The sequence below is a fragment of the Podarcis vaucheri genome (assembly GCF_965113315.1).
Source record: "Podarcis vaucheri genome assembly, chromosome: 14".
NCBI lineage: Eukaryota > Metazoa > Chordata > Lepidosauria > Squamata > Lacertidae > Podarcis > Podarcis vaucheri.
Window position 1 is genome coordinate 39,973,589 of NC_138752.1, and position 23,228 is coordinate 39,996,816.

At 43.8% G+C, this 23,228-nt stretch overlaps 1 protein-coding gene across 6 annotated transcripts in view; it reads right to left on the reverse strand.

Annotated features, from left to right (window-relative positions):
- Positions 1–23,228, reverse strand: part of SNX29 (sorting nexin 29) — a 223,021-nt gene that overhangs the window by 137,977 nt on the left and 61,816 nt on the right. For all 6 annotated transcript variants that reach the window (XM_082200070.1, XM_082200072.1, XM_082200073.1 and 3 more), the window contains one exon: positions 2,305–2,411. In XM_082200070.1, coding sequence (XP_082056196.1) covers positions 2,305–2,411 — 107 coding nt within the window. The remainder of the gene's footprint in view (positions 1–2,304; positions 2,412–23,228) is intronic.

The window sequence follows — 23,228 nt, forward strand, 5'->3', positions numbered from 1 at the left end:
CGTTTTTGCACACACCTTTTGCCTGATGTACACATTTTTTACAAAGCATGTTTTCAAAAACATAATGCATCTCTTTCTGTTATTTTCACTAACAGATGCACATTTGTGCACATTTTAGCTTGGCATATGCACTTCTGTACACATCACTTGGCTGAAGAATTTCACTGCAAAATTTGGAGAAGTGCAATTTTGAGCAATGGTTGCATTTCGGTGCACATACTGTTTTGGACAGTGCAAATCAGGCCTTCAGACGAAAACTGAATAAATTTCTCCCCATCCCTACTTCTGACCTTCACCTATTTGGCAAGAAGTATGAAAGCTTTTTGAGTACAACTGTAGGCACACAGGCTCCTCCAGGCAAGCAAATCGGGAGCACCAGTCCCACAGGAGTCCCAATACTTTGGAGGTCCCTGAAGCACTCCCAGCATGGGCTCCAGTAACCCAGCTGGAAATAAAGTCCTTGATCTCCCAGTTAAAGTCAGGGAAAGCTCCAGGGCCTGATTCAATTATACCTGAACTTTGGAAGGCTAATGTGACATGCTGGGTCCCTGTACCAGCTTCTTTGTTTGGAGGTTCAAACAAATTATTAACAAAGCCCATGGCTAGATTTCTCACTCTGGCTGCAAAAACACGAGACAAAAATCTTCCCCCAATTCATTCATTCATCCCTGGTTAAAACCTGTCCTGTTCGGCTGCTGTTCTCAAACATTACAATTTTTAATCTGGTTATGTTACGTTATTTCTTTTTAACATTCTCTTTACTTCCATATTTCAAAGTATCTTTTTTCAGAAGTGGTTTAGCTACACCTGATATTTTGTTTTACAACCCAATTTAATGTATTTTGTATGTTATGGTATTTTATGTGTGTGGCTGTTGGTTTTTCTTTGGTTCAACTTTAAAGAATCTGCATCTTTAGAGGCACCTGGACATGTGCAGATGAGAATGTGCAGGTTCCCCATTCTGTCAAACATAAGGAAGCAGAAGAAATATTGACACCGAGGACAGAATCCCATCACCCTAGTCCCCCCCCCCCACAGTTTCACTGAATGCCTGGAGGCACTTCTGAACAGAGCTATTATCAGGCAGATAAACAGCGAGAAACAAACCTGTTCATCCACTAATTTAAGCTGTGGGGAATAATTTCTCACTATAAAACTGAGTGAGAAATTGTTAATTGTTATTGAGCCCTAGGCTCAATAGACTGTCACAGGGTGGGGTGGGGTGGGGTGGGGGTGTGCTGAAGAGGAGGACAGCACAGATTGCTTGGAGAAAGAAAGATAAAGGAAAGTAGGTAAAGTAATTGCTGGTTTCCCCCGTCCACCAAAAATATCTTCTGATCAGCCCTATGATGTACAGAAAGGCACCTAAGAAAAGTCAGTGCTAAGACCACCTAAGACCTTTAAAATTCTGCATTGAAAAAGGGTCAAACAAGCCCTGCTAATTTGGAAAGCAGTGGTGAAATATCACCCTCTTTGGTTTGGTATTGCATATTTATAGCCATAAGAAGCTAGAACTTTAAGCTGTTGGCAGTGCTAGCTTAGTTAACTGGGCAATGTCTAAGTCTAGACCTTGATATCCAGAAGGGACTCTTTTGATATCCAAAGGAGACCCTTTGAAATGAATGGGCCTGAATCAGTATTGTCAATTAATTTTAGTGGGTCTAAAATGAGTAGAAGGAACATTGGCTACAACCCAAAGTCACTTACCCAGCTGGTAAATATAAATAATGTACTTGCACTATTGACTATTCATACATATTGACTTTTCCAATTGTAGTACTTCTCTGGGATATTTGTTTCCAACCCAACCCTTTAAAAAGTGACTTAAAGACAATGTATTATCTTGACTTGTCTGCTTCCTCAAAACTTCCAGGAATTTCATCAGAAACCATAGGAAAAGCCTTGGTTGTGGTTTGTGGCGAGTCTGAAAAGAGCTAAACCATAAGCCCTAGATCCAGAAAACCTGCTACACTACACTATGACGCAGTGGCATGGCACACAACAACAAAACAATTAAGGAAGAGCAAACCAGCCACAGTTTCCTCTCCAGTAGCCTTCATGTTTCCTTGTTCACACCAAGCCATGGGTGGGGTTTTTTTTGGGGGGGGGGAGTAGCTGCTTATACATTTTAGAAGCCTAAACAAGAAAACCTAAGTATCTAAAATAATTAACCTTCAAAGAAAGAAAGAAAGAAATTAAAGGTTATCAAAACTAAGAAAAGGTTGTAAAATTTCTTTCAAATTTCACATAAGAAGTATTACTCCAACTGTACCTTGTACTTTTTATATAGCAAAACACTCTTACCTCAATTAGCTTTCTTTCATAAGCATTTGCCAGTTCTTCGTGGTTTTCTACTTGTTTTTGCTCAGGAATGGCAAACTCACTATCTGTGTTCCAAAGGTTTGGCAATACTGAAAGAAAAAAAACAAAATGCACAGCGCTAATTTAACTCGGAATTTTAAAAAACCCCAATCCTTTCTAGAACCTTAGACACTGCAGGCCCAAAACCACCACTGGACCTCAGAATTGGTTTGCATGAGCCACCAAGCCCGCTGGGCTCACATAACACAGAGACGACTCAGCTCTGAGTCCAGGAAACAGGACACAAACAGGCATGTAAAGCAAAAAGTGAGAAGGAATTAGCGATGGGGATCATTGTGCCAATTCCGTTGGCCAAAGTGCCAGGCAGATTTTGCACCTGTCCCCAGGTCTGTCTCACAATTTGTAGTAGCTGGTGCTGAACGCTCACAGCAGGCAGCTGATCAACTGTATGGGACAGGATTGGACCCTCTGAATTTATGCGCAGCAAGGTTGCCTCGCCATCTTTAAGACCTGCTGGTGTGGTATTTATATTCTCATGTACAATCTACAGAATTATAGTAAAGCGAAAACACTGGATATTGTCTTAATACTTATTGCTCCAAAACATAACAAAGTAAGAAGCCACATACTGAGCACTGACGGAAACCAATTTTTTTAATTAAAAAAAAAACCAGTGAAGTTTTGAAATCAGTGGCTGAAATGGGTGGTTAAAATCCATGCCGTTTTGAAAAATCCAGTCTACCATCTTGATTCAAAATTGTGACCAGTTGTATCCAAGCCTAGGTGAAAACGTGCTCTTTGATCTCAGAAGCCATAATGTAACATTTGATTATGGTATCTTCAAATATACATTGTATAGCGAACAAACAACTTTCCAAAGGTCGATAAAGGCCAGGATTCAAGAGCTTACTTGGTTAGTTTATAACTAGCTTTTAAAAAATATGTTCATTTAATCGTTATGAGGATATTCCATATTTTAATCAAACCATTATTACACTGTTGGGAGCCTTTCACACACTCCCCATTTTTTTTAACAACACAGGGGTTTTTTTTCTGCTGCAGTAAGTAAGCACATTTCAAATAACCTCCAGATCTGTTTCTGGAACTAAACGCCGTAAAATAATCTACAAGTAGTTTACTGAGCACAACTTGTACAGGGATCACTGAGCAGACAAAGTACTTTGGAAAGAAGATGCTGCATAAATCATACACACACACACAACCCTAAAGAAAGCATTAGAAGAAAGCTATCTAAAGGGCTGTCACATGGAGGATGGAACAAGCTTGTTTTCTCCTCTTCTGGAGGCTAAGACCCAAACCAATTGTCAGGGAACTGACATCGGAGCGAGAGGCGAAGGGGAGGCTCCCAGATGATGCTGGCAAAGGATCCAGCAGCAGGGGGAGAAACAGCTCAGTAGAGGGGGAAGCCAATCAGCGCAATACCAGGGATAAAGGGAGGCAGACGGGGGAAGTGGAGAGGGCTCCAGGATTCTTCACTGGACATCAGTGAGGAGAGCCCAGGTCCTCCGCTACCCACGCCTTCCCTGCGCAGAAGACTCCCGCGCAGTGAGAGGAGGAGGAGACTGGGTGTCAAACAACTTTTATGTTGGAAGAGGTTCAAGAAACGCCCACTGACGGATTCTGCCAGTGACTGAGGCAGCCACGATGAGAAGGGGCTGTGCAGTCAGAAAGGTTTAACAAGGCAAATTAATCGAGAAAGGCACCAGTTTACGCACAAGTAACTCATACCTATTACACCAATGTAGCATGGCAGGCCCTGCCCTGTGGACTCCTTGCCAACTGAAGTTGGGCAAGAGCAGGGGCGTAGGAAGGGGGGCGGACCGCCCTGGGTGCCGTCACTGAGGGGGTTGACATTCGGCGCACCGCCCACCCGCAACTCCCAAGCCTACCCCGAGCCGACGGGGTAAGGGGGGAGCTGTGCCACTTTGCCAGTGGCATTCCCCTCTTCCCCCTTTGTTTTGACAGCTTGGGGGAGGCTTGGGAGTTGTGGGCGGGTGGCACGCTGAATGTCCACCATTGGCGGCTTGCCTCTGTGGGTGGCTCGCTCCATCTCCGGCTGCAGGGCCCGCACACCGCTCCGGGCATCCGAGTGGCTATCCCGCGCCTGGGAGGGTACCCTCCTTGCTACGCCCCCCGCGGGAGCGCGCCCACCCTGGGCAGCATGGGCATATGCTCTGCCGCTGGGCAAGAGTCACCCCCTGCTTTCTTTTAGACATCTTTTTCAACAAATGTAGTTACTTTCATTTTCCAATACACAAAAAGCAGTAACAAAGAAGAAACAGAAGAGATCAAAGTGATAGTGGGGATTTTAATTGTATTGTTCAAACAGGGCTTTGGAACAGTGATTTGTTGCCATTTTTTAATTAATTTATTATTATTTCCTCCAAGGAGCTCAAAGTGGTGTACAGTGGTACCTCAGGTTACAGACGCTTCAAGTTATAGACACTTCAGGTTACAGACTCCGCTAACCCAGAAATAGTACCTCGGGTTAAGAACTTTACCTCAGGATGAGAACAAAAATTGCGCGGTGGCAGCGGGAGGCCCCATTAGCTAAAGTGGTACCTCAGGTTAAGTACAGTTTCCGGTTAAGAACGGACCTCCAGAACGAATTAAGTTCTTAACCCAAGGTACCACTGTACATGGTTCTTCCTCCCCGTTTTATCCTCAAAAAACACCCCTTTGAGGTAGGTTAGGCTGAGAGAAAGTGGCCAGTCCAAAGTCACTTGCGTACTTTCTTATTGAGCAGGGAGGGATTCAAACCCTGATCTTCCAGGTCATAGTCCAACCTTCTAACCGCTACATTACACTAGCTCTTAATTCTTATCGATGCACCTTTGATGTATTAACTGAGGTTATGCTTGTAGCATTGTGTTTTGACATTGCAAGCTGCCTAGTTGTATGCTCCACGAAATATTTAAATCAATAAATCGCAAGAGCAGGAACGTTATACTTAGGTGGTATTAGAGAGCTCGCAAAACCTTTAAATGAAATTGCTAAAAAAGGGGGTGCAGGAGAACATTCCTATGGAGAAGGCAAAAAGGCAAGTGGTCGATACATCCGTCGGAGTGCCCAGAGGAGGCTGAGATTTGGGGCTCTTCATTCGCCTCCTCACACACACAGCCTGTTTCTGTGTTGTTCAGAATCAGCTGTCAGCAGCCGAGAAGCCGCAACCCTGTATGTGTTTATTCTGGAGTTAAGTCCGATTGAGCACCGCAGGAATTAACTTCCAAGTAAACATAACACGGATTGTTCCTGTACGTTACGAATCTTGTTTATTTGTGTAGCCAGAGCCATCACACAAAAAACGAACCTGCATGTTTGAAGTCTTACTGAGTGAAGTGGCATGAGTCAAAGGAAACATTATTGACAAGGCAAAGTAAGGGGGAATATTGAGAGGCATGTTGGGGAGTGAACAGGGAACTTTATTATCATCAAAGAATCAGACTCATTATGCTTTTTTATTCCAAAATGAACCCTTTCAACCCTTAATCCATTAATGAATATCCAGAGGGGGTCTAGCTTTCCAGTTTTTAAATGACCGGCTTCAACCCTAGAAAGCTATAGGGAAGCTATGGGGGAGGGCCGTAGCTTAGTGGTAGAACATACGCCTTACAGGCAGGCGGTCCCGGGTTCAATTCCCGACATCTCCAGGTAAAGGCTAGGAGAGACCCACTGCCTGAAACCCCAGAAAGCTGCTTCCAGATAGTGCAGAAATTATGGAGCAGGGACAATATGGAGTGAAAAGATTTCTGACGTGCAAAAGGTGTCAAAATCCTGGTGGAACAAGGGCAATTGGATGTTCCTGGCTCTGCTTCAACACATGACTTGTGGGCCACTGCCATTTTCAGCCGTATCAAATAGGACTGTGAGCAAGAAAATGTTTGGGAAGCCCTGAACCATGGCAAGTCTTTACTTCCGGTGTGTGTGTGTATGTATATATATACATACACACATACATTATATATATATATATATATATACACACACACACACACACACACACACATATATACATACATATACATATACACACACACACACACACACATATACACACACACATATAACTTTTCAGTTGATTAAGCTGTATATTTGGGGAGGGTGGGTGGATTCTCACTGAACTTATCTCATCTCACATTATTTCCAGCAGTCATGGAAGCAAGATGGGATGAAAGCAGATGAGAACACTCCCAGCGACAGTGCTGTTCAATAGCACAGTTCTATTGTGTTTCTGTAAGCTGCCGTGGGGATCCTTCTGGACTAAAAAGCAGGGAGGAAATCAAACGGAATAAAACACAATTAAATAAAAACAAGAAGGGGAAACTTGCCAAAAAATCTCCTGCAGTAAATGGCCAGCAGTCTGAGAAGCCCTTCCAGCTCATTCAGCCGCATATTAAACACCCAGGACAAATGTACCAATAGCAAAAGTACATCAGAACTATATAAGGAGACCCCTAGACCAGGGGTCTACAACCTTTAAGACAAAAAGAGCCACTTGGACCCGTTTCCGGAGAAAAAACAACAACTGGGAGCCGCAAAACCATTGTGACATTTAAAACAAATATATCTCCGGAGCCACGATCTGACAGCGGGCGGGAAGGTGATGTCGGGACGGTGCGTGGCTAACGCACGCACCGCCCCCATGTGACGTCACAGCCAGTACAGTGCCCGCCACAGTGAGGAGTGTCGGGGCGCACAATGCGCTTCCTCCCCTCGCTAGTATCTGCCCCGGAGCCACAGCAAAGATGTAAAAGAGCCACATGCGGCTCCAGAGCCGCAGGTTGCAGACCCCTGCCCTAGACCCTGGGCTCAAAGAGGCTGTAAGTCTGTCATAATGCAGCCGTTGGTTGGTTGGTTGGTTGGTTGGTTGGTTGGTTGGTTTGCTTGCTTGTTTGCTTCCCACCTTTGCCCCAGAACCAGGTGGCTTACAAAAATTAAAACACACAGCACTAGAACACAGAAAGCTACGAACATATAAAATATAATAGCTAAGAAGTAATTAAAATATAATGGAGTTAAAGTGAAGTAAAAACCAAATCATGAGAAGGGAAGACTCCCTGGAAAAGACCCTGATGTTGGGAAAGATGGAGGGCACAAGGAGAAGGGGACGACAGAGGACGAGATGGTTGGACAGTGTTCTCGAAGCTACCAGCATGAGTCTGACCAAACTGCGGGAGGCAGTGGAAGACAGGAGTGCCTGTCGTGCTCTGGTCCATGGGGTCACGAAGAGTTGGACACGACTGAAATGACTAAACAACAACAACAACAACAAAAACCAAATCTATCACTGCATAGGTAGTAGATACACAAGAGAGTAAAAAATACAACAACAACAACAACAACAACAACAGCACAACACATTTAAAAGGCCTTTCCTTAAACAGCAAAAGCCTATTGGAATAAATCAGTTTTTACCTGCGGGTGGAAGGACATAATATAAAGGTAAAGGGACCCCTGACCATTAGGTCCTAGGACAAGACTTAAAAGCAGACTGGGGGAGGGAAAGAGAAATGCCCCCTTTTAAAATCAAATAAACTGAGTCTGAGAAATGTGGTTGAAAATGCGTAGAAGCAACAGAGCAAAACAGAGAGTTAGATCCAGACTAAGTTAGCTGAACTTGGATCTTATTGAAATTCAATGCAAAGTGTTAGTCATGGTTACGTCAAGTCCCATTGATTTCTGATGGGAAGCAAGTCCAACTAACACAGTCCAGATCCAACCCATATGGGACGAAGAAACAGACGAATCCATAAAAAGTGAGAGCTGTTGTTTTTTGTTATTATCTAAGCAAACTACCCTTATCAAAAGGGCCCCTTAGCTCAGCAAGCAGTCAAACTGCTTACAAGCGTCACAGGCAGATACAAAGCAAATGAAGTTGGGGCAGAAGGAGGAAGAGGGAAATCAAAGAGCTTGAATGGAGCCTTTGATCAGAGAACTTCAATCGGCCCAATAAATAAAAGCATTAAGAGCATGCTGCTGAGTTTGTAACAGCGGGGAATCCCAAATCCCACTGGCCCTCCACTCCTAGTGTTCACAGTATAAAATTGTGGGTTTTTTCCCCCGTCGCCACTCCCCAATCACACAAGAATCCCGTCTCATATTCTACATGCCCCAACACCAGAAGTTTCTGGAAAATAAAGGCATCCAAAGTCTGAACGGACCACTGGAAATGTAACCCTGCTGCTGAAATGGGAGCTTGTGTGAGTTATTTTTGGTTTTATTTATTTTTGGATTATTTAAAATAATTGGGTTTTTGCTTATAGTTTTATCCTTTCGTAAGCCACTGAGGGGTGTTTCTGCAATCAAGCAGTAGGTATATACATATAGATAGATATAGACTAGCAGGGAGTGCCCAGTACTGGCCAGGTATTTTTAGAAATCAGAAAATACCGTGATTTTTAAATGGATGGTGTAGTGAGTTTGGACCAGTCACCCATCTGATGGAGTCGATCCAAAGCCAGGTTTCGGTCTGCCATCTTGACTCATAATGGCAACCTGGCACCCCAATATCAACGAGGACTGCCACTCCCACCTTGGGAATCCTTGCACTGAGTTTGGCACTGGTTTCTTGAGAGGTGGGCAAACTGATGCCAAAAAAATGAGTGAGGGTCTGGAAGGAAGCAAGAGGGACAGCATTGGACATGTGTTCTGGGAGAGTTCAAGGCACAAAGGGAGAAAGTGCGGTGGTGGTGGTGGTGGAGACCTTCATCTAGCCAAGATTTAGGAAAGGGACAGACCCCTGAAAGGACAGGGGGCCAAGGGATATAAGATAGCTTCACAAACAAGACTTCATTTTCTTTTTTCCATTTTGATTCATCGCTTGCATTCCGTCTTTTAAAAATGATCGAAAGCATTGGCTACAGAAATGTTGGGTTAGCTTTGCCACGGCGAAGGAGAGTGGAATATTTTTCATCCGAGGGGGAGCAAAGGTGGACAGAAAAACAGGAGTGACTCATACAGCAGGTTACATTCTGGTTGTGGATAAGACCTGTGCTTCTACACACACACACACACACACACACACACACACACACCTCCAAGCAAGCAAGAACTCAAGAACGTGATCTAGCCAGGCAAAAGCACTCAAGGAGGCCCCAGGCTTGTGAGAGGTGTGGCCTGGAAATTGTCAATGTGGTGTGGAGAGTGGATGTAGACAGAGTACTAAGCGCCAAACAGAAAGGCCTGGAGGGGCAGACTCAGTTCTCAAGCCTGAGGCTCACCACTCCTGCCCTAGCAGAAAGTGCTTCAGTAAGACAGGGCAATATAGGCTTCCCCCTTCCTGCTGTAGACGAAGTCTCAGGGGCAGAATGAGGGGTGGGGAAATGGATTAAATGGACAGGGGAGACTGACAAAAAAAATAGCATTTCCTGTCTACTCTACCCACAAATGGTGGATTCCTCATTTAAGGCAAAACCACTGGACACGACTCATTGCTATCAGTTCTAAGCTCGCTGGGGGAAACAGATCCGGAGGACTTGATGATGATGATGTACCTCGGGTTACATACGCTTCAGGTTACAGACTCCGCTAACCCAAAAATAGTGCTTCAGGTTAAGAACTTTGCTTCAGGATGAGAACAGAAATAGTGCGCTGGCAGCGCGGCGGCAGCGGGAGGCTCCATTAGCTAAAGTGGTGCTTCAGGTTAAGAACAGTTTCAGGTTAAGAACGGACCTCTGGAACGAATTAAGTACTTAACCCGAGGTACCACTGTATTGTTATATTCCAGGAATCTGTTGTGTCCCTTGAACACCAGCTGAACACCAGTTTTATCATCATAAAAACATGAAAAAAAATTTCTCCTACCATTTACCTAATTGCACACCCTCAAGGGGGTGGGGAAAACCACAAAATCATTTCAACTAATTAGACAAATGGTAGCAATATTTACACCAGCCTACCTCCAACAAGGGCTACACCAAGGTTAGGTACCTGTTGAGTTTCAGGAAGTGTTGCTTTGGCTAATGGAAATTAAATGGTAACCTCATTTTAAGAGCGTGTCAAAACCACTTCGCAATGCAAAGAGAAATGATCAAAAGGTTTCTGTCACTAAGAGGAGCAGCCTGCAATTACTTGGGTGAGCACATTGCTTTGCTTTTTAAAAAAAAAATAAATGCTAAGATATTCTCTCATCTGGCCAGAATTCCACTGAAGTTGAACAGGGGTCTTATTTAATAGAGATGGTTCTCAATTGCCCTGTAGATGACACACGTAGCAAAATATATATCCAATTTGCACTTGGCATGAACCAAACTTGGTTGTTGCAAATGCAGGCTGAAAAATAAATTCTATAGGCAGTGAAACATTAAGGCAGATGTGTTAATGGCCATGGCTCCCTATGCATCTTCTGATCCAGGTCAGGAACAGGAAACATCCAAGAGTGAGGACATGGACTCAAAATTGGGCAGGGAGTGAGACTATGCAGCAGAGCTAGCTTGATGAAGCCCTCCTTTGCTCTCGGAGCTGACAAGGTGAGAGACCCAAGCCCTTCCCATCCCTTGGAGGATGAGAGGGAAATCTTAGGTGCAGCCATCTGTGACACACTGGGACTGGGGGAAGAGGAGGTGCACCCAGCAAGAACTCCCAGAGAGATGTGGTGCATCAAGAGAAGGGGAGAATATTTCCCCCCACTCCCCAGATAAGTGCCTGTCTTCAGGTCAGGAACTGCTGAAGGCACACAACTTCTTGTGAGTAGCTGAGCCTTCTCTGCTCCTGTTTAAATACTTGGTTAAAAGGCAGGGAAACTTGTTAGAACAACTGTCTTGGAACTCTTGCTACCAATCCTGGACTAGGGCTGGGCAATTTATCGATATATCATCCAAAACCCGTTTGAAGTCCATATTGGTTTCATAATGTTTGACTTAGCAATCAGGGTGTGGGTGTGGGTGTATGCACACTATGCAAAAATCATGATGCGGAGAAAACCATGAAGCCAGCCAATGCCTCTACTTAGCTCCATCCTTATTTCAGACACTGTGGTATATTGGTATACAGTGGTACCTCAGGTTACATACACTTCAGGTTACAGACTCCGCTAACTCAGAAATAGTACCTCGGGTTAAGAACTTTGCTTCAGGATGAGAACAGAAATCAGGCTCTGGCGGCGCGACAGCAGTAGGAGGCCCCATTAGCTAAAGTGGTGCTTCAGGTTAAGAACAGTTTCAGGTTAAGAACGGACCTCCAGAACGAATTAAGTACTTAACCCAAGGTACCACTGTATCACGATACTCAGCTGGTGATATACATGATGTTGAAAACCAGATGTCGGCCAGCCCTATCCTGGACTGCTGAACCTTGTCTTTGTCTCTTGAACTGGTTATGCTGTTGTAAGAGCACCAGGACTAAATACTGCTCTTTCCTAGCCACTAAGTCTGCACCATTGATCTGCTACAATGAAAGTTTGCTTCTTACTTCCAAATAAGCACTACTGTGGTTGGGTTTTGGACAGGAGCTGGGATATTTGTTCACAGCTAACTCAAAAATAATAATAGTACTGGACCGAACTGCAAATATCTGGGAATGCTGCTGTTCAAGCCATGGCTCAAGGTAAGAAGTGGTTTTTTTAAACGGCGCTAAAGTGGATCTGACAAGCATTTAAACAGCTGGAGGAAACAGGTGGCCTGTCAGTCTTGCGGCTCGGGCAGTTGCTCTATTTGTGGAATGAGCTCGTGCTTGGCTCAAAGTGCTCCATGTCGCACTGCCAACAACCATCTTGGCTCAAATTTGCGTTATCCCAGCAATGAAGAAATGAGCAATCAAGGACAATTAGGAATTACCTGCCTTGATGGCATCGCTCAGTCGCTGCTAGGAACGATTAGCGCAAAGTGGATCAAGCTCCAGCCTTTTCACCTCCTCCTTTGTAACAGTTATCCCAATAGGCAAATTGTTGACTATTAAGCTGATAAGGTAAGAACTTTCATCTTAAGGTACGGATAAATACTCCTGGTTGGTAGCAGAATGCTGTATCTGGGAGACTAAGATAATGCACTAGCCCTCCTATCTTTTTAATAAATAATAAAAAGAACTATTGAACAAATATAGAAAGAAAACTACAAATGAAAACTACTTTTTTTTTTACTTCTTTTGCAAAAGCAGATTCTAGCCACAATAAAGTGAGACCTGTCTGTATCTCTGCCATCACTAACCTAGGAAGCGAATTTTCTCTCTGATAGCAAAGGAATCATCTTTGGATGTGTGTCCTGTGATGGACAATCAGCAAGAGATTTGTGGTTGTGTTTCCACAGGCAGCAAACCTCACCTCATCGCAAGTATTCACTTCTTCAGATACTGTCCCCACACAGGTGAGACCTCGGGGTTGTGGTGTCAACCATTGTGGGCTGCCCAGGTAGCACTGCCCCACAACATGGCCTTTTCAGTGGCAGTTGCCCATTTATGGAATGGCCTCCCTGGCAAGGTGTATCCATCTTCCTCATTACTGATTCCTTTAGGAGGAATCCAAAAACAACTAGATTTTTTATTTTTGGCTTTAGCCTTTTCCAGCTTCTTCTTCCTTTGGCTAAAAGGAACTACACCCCACCATTACAGGTTATTCTCCAGCTGAGCACAGGTATAAAGAGTGCAGCAATGCAGAGAAACTATATGCTCTCCTTGAAGTTCAGAGTACGTCTGTGCCATATGTTCTAGTTTAGAAGCTACAGAACTCAAGGTTTCATCTACCCAGGTAGCTACCTTATTGTTTTCTGTGGCAACAGTTGCTCTGATGCTGTTTGCAGAAAGGAGGGTAATCTTCTCGTTGGCTAATCCCAGGTACATGGCAGGTGGGTGATGTATAATAATAATAATAATAATAATAATAATAATAATAATAATAATAATAATTATTATTATTATTTATTATTTATACGCCACCCATCTGGCTGAGTTTCCCCATCTGACTGAGTTTATAGAAGGATTCTGTGCATTTCTGTAAGGTTCAGATTCACTCCATTTCCACTGATACAGCTCCCCTTTACTGCTCACTGCCACAAGCTCAGAATACAAAGCATCAATAGAAATAAATTTCATCCCATCCTTATCCAGCCACCACTGCAAGTCCTCTCCTAAAGAGGCTTTGGACAGGTGTATTCTTCTTGTCAAGGTTTGGCTCCCCTTCTTTGCTTGTAGAGCCTCTTTCATTATATCAAATGAGGCTCCATCAAGCCACCTTCTTTCATACAAACGTAAAACAGACTCACGTTCACGCAACAGCTCAGAGTCTCCCTCTAAGGGAAGAAAGAGAACTCGGGATGAGCTTAGCCTGGAAAGTGATGAGCGCCGAAAGGATGAATAACCAAAGTAATATCTTCTGAAAACATAGCATCAGAATCAGTGATGACACTTGGTATGTCAGCATCCAGAAGAGACATAAGATCCTCTCCAGGAAGGTAAGATTCACTCGCCGCGTCGTCACCATCATCCCCATCTTCATCATCATGGCTCAGCAAGTTGTTGACTGCAAGATTTGTCTGCTGGAGCTCTCTTATAATTACACTCCTAGATATTCCTTGTAAAACAACTTGTGCCTGTGAAATGAGTTCTTCTGCAATAACAGATGCTGGAATCACTGGCTGGGGCTGACCACCCAAGAGCCCAGATCCTCTATCACGTCCTGTTTGAATAACTCGTGTTTGCTTCCTGGAATCTCTAGCTCCAGCTGATGATCTACCAGAGGATCCTTCCTTCTTCACTTCCTCCGACACCAGAGCTCCAGCAACTCCCAAGGGTGTTGCCTGCCAGCCTGCCCAGAGTTTCAGAATCCAAAAACGTCCCGGCTTATCCTGGCATTTGATGGCTGAAAGGCACTGTTTCTGGCAAAGCTGAGATGGCTAGATGAGGAAATGCTTTTGGAATGCTGTTGGGGTTTTTTTAATGCTTTAGTATGGATGTGCCTGCAGCCCTGTGCTCCTTCAGGAGCAAGGGCAGGATATACTGTATTTTTTCGTGTATAAGACTAGGTTTTTTTCCTAAAAAATAATGTCAAAAAATAGGGGGCGTCTTATACTCTGGGCCATCTCCCCTCATTTTCTTAAATCTGAGTCCCACAAAATAGGAATGTCTTATTCATTTCTTAGGGATGTGGGTGGCGCTGTGGGTTAAAACACAGAGCCTAGGACTTGCCGATCGGAAGGTTGGCGGTTCGAATCCCCGCGACGGGGTGAGCTCCCGTTGCTCAGTCCCTGCTCCTGCCAACCTAGCAGTTCAAAAGCACGTCAAAGTGCAAGTAGATAAATAGGTACCGCTCTGACGGGAAGGTAAACGGCATTTCCGTGCGCTGCTCTGGTTCGCCAGAAGCGGCTTAGTCATGCTGGCCACATGACCCAGAAGCTGTATGCCGGCTCCCTCGGCCAATAAAGCGAGATGAGAGTCACAACCCCAGAGTCAGCCACGACTCGACCTAATGGTTAGGGGTCCCTTTACCTTTACCTATTCATGTCTTATCAAGTATTTCGGCATTTCCAGCTGTTCCTTTCTGACGGGGTATCTGTCACTCCAAATTATACCAGGCAGTTGCGCAACCAGGAGGTTTGGTTTCGATCTTACGGAAAGGTAGCATTTCTGGGGGAAATGTGAGCTTTCTCTAAAATTCAGCGCCATCCAGGTCAAGGCTTAGGTGATGCAAATCAGTCGCTTCAGAAAACCCCAACCGGGAAGGAACGTTGCTTGCATTCAGGGAGACTTCCAAGTCAACTTGTTTAACATCCGACTGTTGAGCGCTAAAGCATGCCCTCATCTCCCATTGATCACCACAGGACTTGGGCACACCTAACTTCCAAAGAAGCAATTGCTCAATACCATTCTAGAACATAAAGAGATTAAAAGCATATTTGCAAAGGAAGCAGGGTGGTAAATTAGGAGGGTTCTTTGTAAAGGGACATTCAAGTCAGCTGTACCACATAAAATCACTGCTGTCCAAAAGCAGCAATGGACTAATATTTCCCATAAGGAAAACAACATAATAAAACCATGTAAGGTCTTCCAGCTGGTGCCAACTCAGATCGGCTGTGCTGACCCAGCAGCTGGAGAGGTCCTCAGAGGAAAAAAGTCAAAAACTCTTAAGGCAATGTGGTAGACTACTGATAAAATGTCTGGCAACAACAGCGAAACAACACAAATATCACCGTGTACACTGTGATAAGCCACTCGCCTCAGTGTTATAAAATTCTGTACCATTATTTTGAGGAGGAAAGAGCAAGAGACGCACAAGCTACGCTCACCAACCTCCCAAATCCAAGAGTTTGCAATAAAATTACCGCTTTAAAAATTAATCCTTCCCTTCCAGCGTTAAGAGAAGTACATGGAAAACATCACTCGATAATTAACCTGCTGCTTGCATTATTACCCAACCGCTCCTCCAAGACTTCAAACCACACCGGCTCTCAGATTTTAAGAACATTTCGTTATCTCTGCTTAGCCTCTGGCAAAAGGCAGGAGTTCAATTAAATAAATATATGGCATGCCAGAAGAAGTGTCTCGTGGTTATACATATTGCACACGCACAAAATGCAAACACCACCTTCCCAAGGAATTTTGTGTGTGAAAGGGTAATAAATCAGGGCAGAGGACATGTTACTGTAGTCAGTGTTGTGGACAACTTTTCCATCCAGAAGGTCCCCGGTTCAATTTCTGGCATCTCCATTTAAAACTATCAGGTAGCAGGGGGATGGGAGAGGTCTCCATCTATGTTCCCTGCTTGTTGAGGAACCTTAGGGCTATATGGACAAAAAGTCAGACTTGATAGAGGATGGCTTGCTAACTAGACATAGGGATTTGTTAGAATTCCTGCTCCATGACTGCAGTCATGGGATTGTTGTCTTTCACATGACGGTATATGTTTTGACTCCACAGAGTGGGAAGTGACGGAGACAGGATGTTTGTGTTACTGTGTTCCGTGAAGTGGGACTATTGTCCTTTGTTCTTTTTCTCTCTGCTGTCTGATGCTAGAGGGAGAGGGAGCCATGTTGCAGTGCTCCGTGTGTGTTTATATGTAAATAAAGTAGATTAGCCAAAATGCTGAGTTACTGAGGTCTGTTACACAAGCTGAGAAGACTCTGCAGATCCCTAAGTGTGCCGGTTTCGGTTGGCATCGGTCGCTGTGATGTTCGGGCTGAAGAAAGCTTCTGAAGTTCCCGAACAATCGACCAGAAGGAGGAAACATGCCAGTCAGGCATGTGTCTCTGCCAGGGTCCTACTCGAGTGTAGGCTGAGCTCCTAACAGTATTCAAAGCAGCCCTAAGGCAAGCGTTCCATCAGTGCAAGGATTTTTTGCCTGCCCAACAAGACATTCTCTTCTGGAGGTTCCAGACCAGATTTGGGGATGGCACAGGGCACATGTGGGGAAAGGAGATGGGGGAATCATGGTGTGCAAGAGGAAGTTGTTCTGCTTGCACAATTATTTAGTTGAATGCCACCAATGGATTTGTAAACTAATTAACTGGTGTGATTGGTCAGCTAAAGATTTTTTTTAAAAAAAATTAAACTCAAGATAAAACTTTGTCCACTCCCCCAACCCAAGCAGATTGATGAAGCTGGCAATAACCAAAGAAACCAAGACTTGGGATGCTGCAACTATGCAGTCAGGAGAGATGCAGCAGCTGCCTTGTTCTCTGACATCTTTTCGCAGGGCCTGCAAGATGGAGCTGCTCTGCCAGGCCTGACCCCCTTCTTTCTATGGGACCCTGTATGTTAAGTGGCCTCTTTGGCTATTTCTATCGGCCCATATGGGACCAGCATGAGTGGCTGGGCCTGGTGAAATTTTAATTCCTTACCACTACGGTTATAATTCATGGGTTCCCACTTAATTTTATTGTGATTTTAAATGTGATTCAAATTGTATTTTAAACTAATCGTTTGATTTTGTGTTTTTAATGTATTTTATATATTTGGTGTTAGCCGCCCTGAGCCCGGTCTCGGTCTGGGAGGGTGGGGTATAAATATATTATTATTATTATTATTATTATTATTATTATTATTATTATTATTTAAGGTTGATTAAGATAGCTGTTTCCTTTCCACTTCTTCTTCTTTTTTTTAGAAATTTTTATTGGTTTTTCACCTTTTATAGAGACAAATACACACAAAAAAGACAAAAGACAAAAACATGTATAATTTCCGAAAATCCTACTTTCCTAACCTTGTTCCCTGACTTCCCCCCACCCCCCTTCATGCATCCCAATTCCCAAAATTGTGTCAGCAAATTGGTATTTCTCTTCTTGATCATCTTAAAATTGCCTCTTTTATAAAGAAAAATAAATTTTTTTCTAAGTTGGACTTAAGTTCTCTTCCATTGATTTCCCAATTTGTCTTAAATAAGAGTCATATTAACTAAACCCAAAGGTCTTGAGTGTTTTTACAATTCTATTCTTCCCTCCCTCCCATCCCCGGTTTCGTCCCTTCCCAATACATGTCCAAAGTATCAGCTCTTAGCCTGGGTTCCTCACGTCCAAGGCTTTCAAGTCTCTTTCAGTCCCTCTCCGCCGGTCTTGTTGGTAATCCTTTATGTCGGTCGTCGAATCTCGAAAAAATTCTGTCACCATCCATCCGTATTCTTTTCCCACAAGGGCATTTGGGAACAGCTGCTGAAAAATTTCCACAAAGTCTGCATCTTCAGAGTCAAAGTCAAAGTGGAGGCCCCCATCATATTTCTTTATTTTAAGCTCCTGTGTTCCATAAACTCCCGGGGCCTCCTCCTTCATCTTTTGCATCTTTCGCAGATTTGTGGTAGATGTAATCCAAAAGTCTCCTTGTTTATATTCCACAGATGCCAGCTTCTGGTTGGTACTTTCCAACTTTACTTTCTCTTTTTCTTGTTTAGTCTCTTCCACTTCTTTAGATATCATTTCCAATTCAGCTGTGGATTCTTTCTCATCCAGGTCCTCAATACATTCAGCAGAGCTGGTTGTTTCAGAAGTCAAGGTCATGAGTTGTTTATTCATAGCCAGACTCTGCTCTTGTAAGATTCCCACCAGATGAAACATTCTTTCGATTTCCACTAGTAACTTTCCATCCACAGCCATTGTAATTTCACAGAGTTCCCCCTAGAGGGAATCTGGTTACTTGGTAATCTTTCTCCAACAATCCTCCAACTTATTATTATTACTTTGTTTCCAACAATTTTAACTCAATTGTAACTCATTTTAGTCCAGAGGGATCTTAAGTAACGATTTTTCCACTTAAACTGCCTGTTTGACAGCTTTGACAGCTGTCAAAGTCCACACCTCTTCCACAAGCTTAAAAGCAGGACGTTCCCGGGCCCGGGAGAGGGGGGGTTGTTTACAGCAGAAAGAAAGCTTTCAGCACTCCACTCTCCAGCTCAAAATTTATTTTTGCCAAATCTTGGAAGTTAAAGTCTTTTTCAACTCACCCCACCAAGGGTAGGCACTCCAACTTAGTTCTTATATCGTTGCTTGGGTCGTCTGCAAGAAGGGGGGGTGCGGACTTCCTTTTAGCACACCCCCCGGTCGTCTCAAATTCACAAGGTAATATTCATAAAATCCAATTCCGTTTTACTCATGGGTTATTCTTTTCAGTCCGAATTTCAAGGAAGGGAATCAGCGCTCTCCAGTCATGGCTCGCGGCTTTGCTCAACCGAGGTAGCGATCGACTCTCAGCACCACGCCACCCTCCGTATCCTCTCCGCAGCCTTTAAAAAGGCTCTTCGTGAATCGGGGGGGCGCTTAAGGTGCCCACCGAGTCTTCAGTCCGCAGGCTTCAGCGCCTGCGGTTTTTGAGGGTCCCCGCGTCGCCGGCGCGGCAAGACCCGTCCTCAGTTGAGCCGATTCCCTCCGCAGCTCGGAGGGAATCCGCCATTTCCAGATCGCGCCAACCCGGAAGTCCCTGTTTCCTTTCCACTTCAAGTGGTTGCTTCGTCTTTCATGGTGAAGCTGACAATGACTTTCCTCTGAACAAAAGGAACTAGAGGCCTCAGGGCTACAGACATGGGAGCTACCGGCACAGCAGTTGCTGTGTTGGACTAGGAGTTGGGAGTCCAGGATTCAAATCTCTACCTGGCCATGAAGCTCCTAGGGCAACCTTGGAACAGTCACCATCTCTCTCAGCCTAACCCACCTCACAGGGTGGTCGCAAGGGACAAAAGGGGAAGGGGGAGGAAAATGTATGCCGCCTTGAGCTCCTCAAAGTAAAGGTGGGAATAGAAATGCAATAAATAGCCATATATTTCAATTTAGAAGTCTTGTTTACACCTCCAGCAAACAAATGTCTCTGAAAGAGCCAGGGTTTGTTCCCCAGTTTCCCAATTAACAGTAGCATCCCGTATGGCCAAGCACTGAACCTACCCCAATTAGAAACATGTTTCATCTAGATCTCAGGCTCATGCTCTCTCTCCTTTTCCAGCAAAGTTTTGAAAAAACAAATATTTGCCACCAACCGTATCTTTCCTTGTAATGTGAAACTCCAAATCCCAATAATCTGATTTATTCTGAGCCATTCCCTGCAATTACATTAAATCCTAAAATGCACAATGTTCTAAGGTCTATTTATCAGGACCTTTTCTTTGGACAACGCAAGAAGGTAAAGAAGATTATTCACAACTAACATATTAATTATGATGGAGCAGGGCTGAAATTGAAAATCTCTGTGAGCCACACAATTCTAGTATCCCTGATGAATACAGCTTTTGCCAGAATGTCAGGGAAACGGCTCCTGGCAAACTTCCAAGTGTAAAAAAGACTGAATTCCACTGCCCCATCTGTCCATACCCAAGTTACTTCAAAAGATCAATTTAAGAACTAAACTAATATGATATTTTAGACATAGAAGAGCTCATCTCCAGCAATAAAATGGAAGGAAATTAGTGGGTCAATTTTGGTTTATTCCAGCATTCCTCGTCATTTGCAACAACAACAAAAAAGAGGGTTTTAAGACAAAGCACTAGCAGCATCCAACACATCAGCATAAATTAAGGGCAAAAAGACCCTGAAATTTCCCATGTTATATACCGCATTTTTCCGTGTATAAGACATCATTGTTTTGGGGGACTCTAAATTAAGAAAGCACCCCTCAACGCTACCTGTGTATAAGACGAGCCCCAATTTTACACCTAATTTTTTGGTAAAAAAACCACCTAGTCTTATACGCGGAAAAATACGGCAATTACCCTTTTCGTTGGACTCGACAGTTTTCACACAGCTGATAGTGGCACAACTACAACATGTTCTTTAGCCTTATGTTATGCAGGGTATTTTGAAAGAGAAGGGGGAAAACAGAGCTTTAAGTTAACTATTTTGTTCCTGATGGTGCTCGTTCCCTTGGCCTGAAAAGCGAGATGAGCGGCGCACCCCATAGTTGCCTTTGACTGGACTTTACCGTCCAGGGGCCCTTTTCCTTTTCTTTAATTTTTAACCATCTTAATGTTTTGAAGCAAAGAGAGGGAGCGAGGGAGGGACAGACAGAGGGAGAATTAAGGGACCCTCTAATGCAGGGTTTCCCAAACTTGGGTCTCCAGCTGTTTTTGGACTACAAATGCCATAATCCATAGCTAGCAGGACCAGTGGTCAAGGATGATGGGAACTGTAGTCCAAAAACAGCCGGAGACCCAAGTTTGGGAACCTCTGCTCTAATGCTCGCTTACAAAAAGTAGAGCAGAATACTGGCAAAGACCTTAACAGGTCTGTACACTAGGTGCTGAAAACCATAGGTGGGCAGAGTGCTGCTGTGCTTAGGTTTCGCTTGTGCGCTTTCCATAGACATCTTGGTCACTGTGAGAACAGATGCTGGACTAGGTTGGCATTTAGTCTGATCCAGCAGGAAAGTATTTTTTCTCGCAATCCCATCTCCTTGGCACACATCTATCTGCTTCTATAAAACTGAAAAGTACAGTGGTGCCTCGCAAGACGAAAATAATTCGCTCCGCGAGTTTTTTCGTCTAGCAAATTTTTCATCTTGCAAAGCACGGTGTCGGAAAAGTTTTGGAAAAGCTTCAAAAATCGCCAAAAACCTCAAAAAAGGCTACCACATGAGTTGCTCCTCGAAGTCAAGTCGCAACTGTATTAACAGTGTTAAGAAAAAGGAAACAAACTTGCAAAAAACACAATATGTTTTCGTCTTGCGAAGCAAGCCCATAGGGAAATTCGTCTTGCGAAGCAGCTCAAAAACCGCAAAACCCTTTCGTCTAGCGAGTTTTTCGTCTTGCGAGGCATTCGTCTTGCGGGGCACCACTGTATCACTTTCCGTTTAAAAACACACAGACACACAGACTTTGGAGTTGCCTGCGTATGACTTGAGAATTATACTTTGATTCCTTAAGCCTGGCACTTTCACAGTTTAAAGAAGCTGTATCCTCTGTGTTCAAAGGAAGGGGATCTCTAAGTATTTGATATTCAGGTTATGTATATTCATAAGAAATGCTTATAATGGATTAAATAGGCATAGCTAAACAATTAAACTGAAAATTTAAAATGTAATTGCGGTCTTAGAAAGTTTTCCGTCCACGTGCTGCAGAACCACTTTAATTCAGCGATGAACTCATTCTTTGAACATATATTGTGGGGGGGGGTTTATTACCAAATAAATTAAAAAGGCTTCAAGTGAAGATAACTGTTAGCTTTATTATGATGATTTGACATCCACCAAATGATAATATTAGTTCTGAGCTGTTGTGCCTAAAGGAATTATTAAGTCTCTTTTTTAAAAAAGTCATTTGAGTTACACCTAAGTAAAATTGAATAAATCTCTCGGTTTGTTTTTATTTAGGTCAAAGATGAACTGCGGTGCGGCAGCTAGTTAGCATGGTGGGCTCAGATGTGGGAACTGGAGGCTCAAATCCCTGCTTAGCTCTGAAACCTGAACATCCCTCTATTTACCTCAAAAATGTTTTGTGAACCTTTATTTGAGCAACTGCAAAAGATTGAAGCCTTTAATGCCAGTACCAGGGGGATCTTATATTCTTTGTTTATTCGTGTATTTATTATTTCAGTTTGTATGTCGCTTTCCCACATAACTGTGCCCACAGCGGCTCCCGTAACAACAGAAAATATAAAGCAGTATTACAGTAACAACCCAAACACTGATTCATTTCAAAACATCGTGGTCTGCATTCAATGAGGTTTTACTCAAGAGCAGACCCACTTAAATTAATGGACATGACTAACTCACGCCCATTAAGTTCAATGGGTCTACTTGGATGCAACCCTCTGGGCAGGACTAGTGTCAGATTCAGCCCAATATGACAATCCAGATAAATAGTTCATCTTAATGATACAGATATTATAACAAATTCATTATAATATAGTAATAATAATAAATTATTATTTATACCCCGCCCGTCTGGCTGAGTTTCCCCAGCCACTCTGGGTGGCTTCCAACAAAAGATTAAAAATACATTAAAACTTCAATCATTAAAATCTTCCCTAAACAGGGCTGCCTTCAGAAGTCTTCTAAAAGTCAGAGATTCGCTTATTTCCTTTACATCTGATGGGAGGGCATTCCATAGGGTGGGCGCCACTACCAAGAAGGCCCTCTGTCTGGTTCCCTGTAACTTTGCTTCTCGCAGTGAGGGAACTGCCAGACGGCCCTCGGCGCTGGATCTCAGTGTCCGGGCTTAATGATGGGGGTGGAGATGCTCCTTCAGGTATACTGGACCGAGGCCGTTTAGGGCTTTAAAGGTCAGCACCAACACTTTGAATTGTTCTCAGAAACGTACAGTAAACCATCAAATGGCATCCGTTAGCCGAAATACCGTATATAAATCTGAAGCGGACTGGTTAAACATTTCCAATGCAATTGGATATAATCAGCACCCAGAACTAATAAGTACAGTGGACGCTCGGGTTGCGAATGTGATCCGTGCGGAAAGCACATTCGCAACCCGCAGCGTCCGCAACCCGCAGCTCATGCATGGGTCTGCGCATGCGCAGGTTGTGATTTGGCGCTTC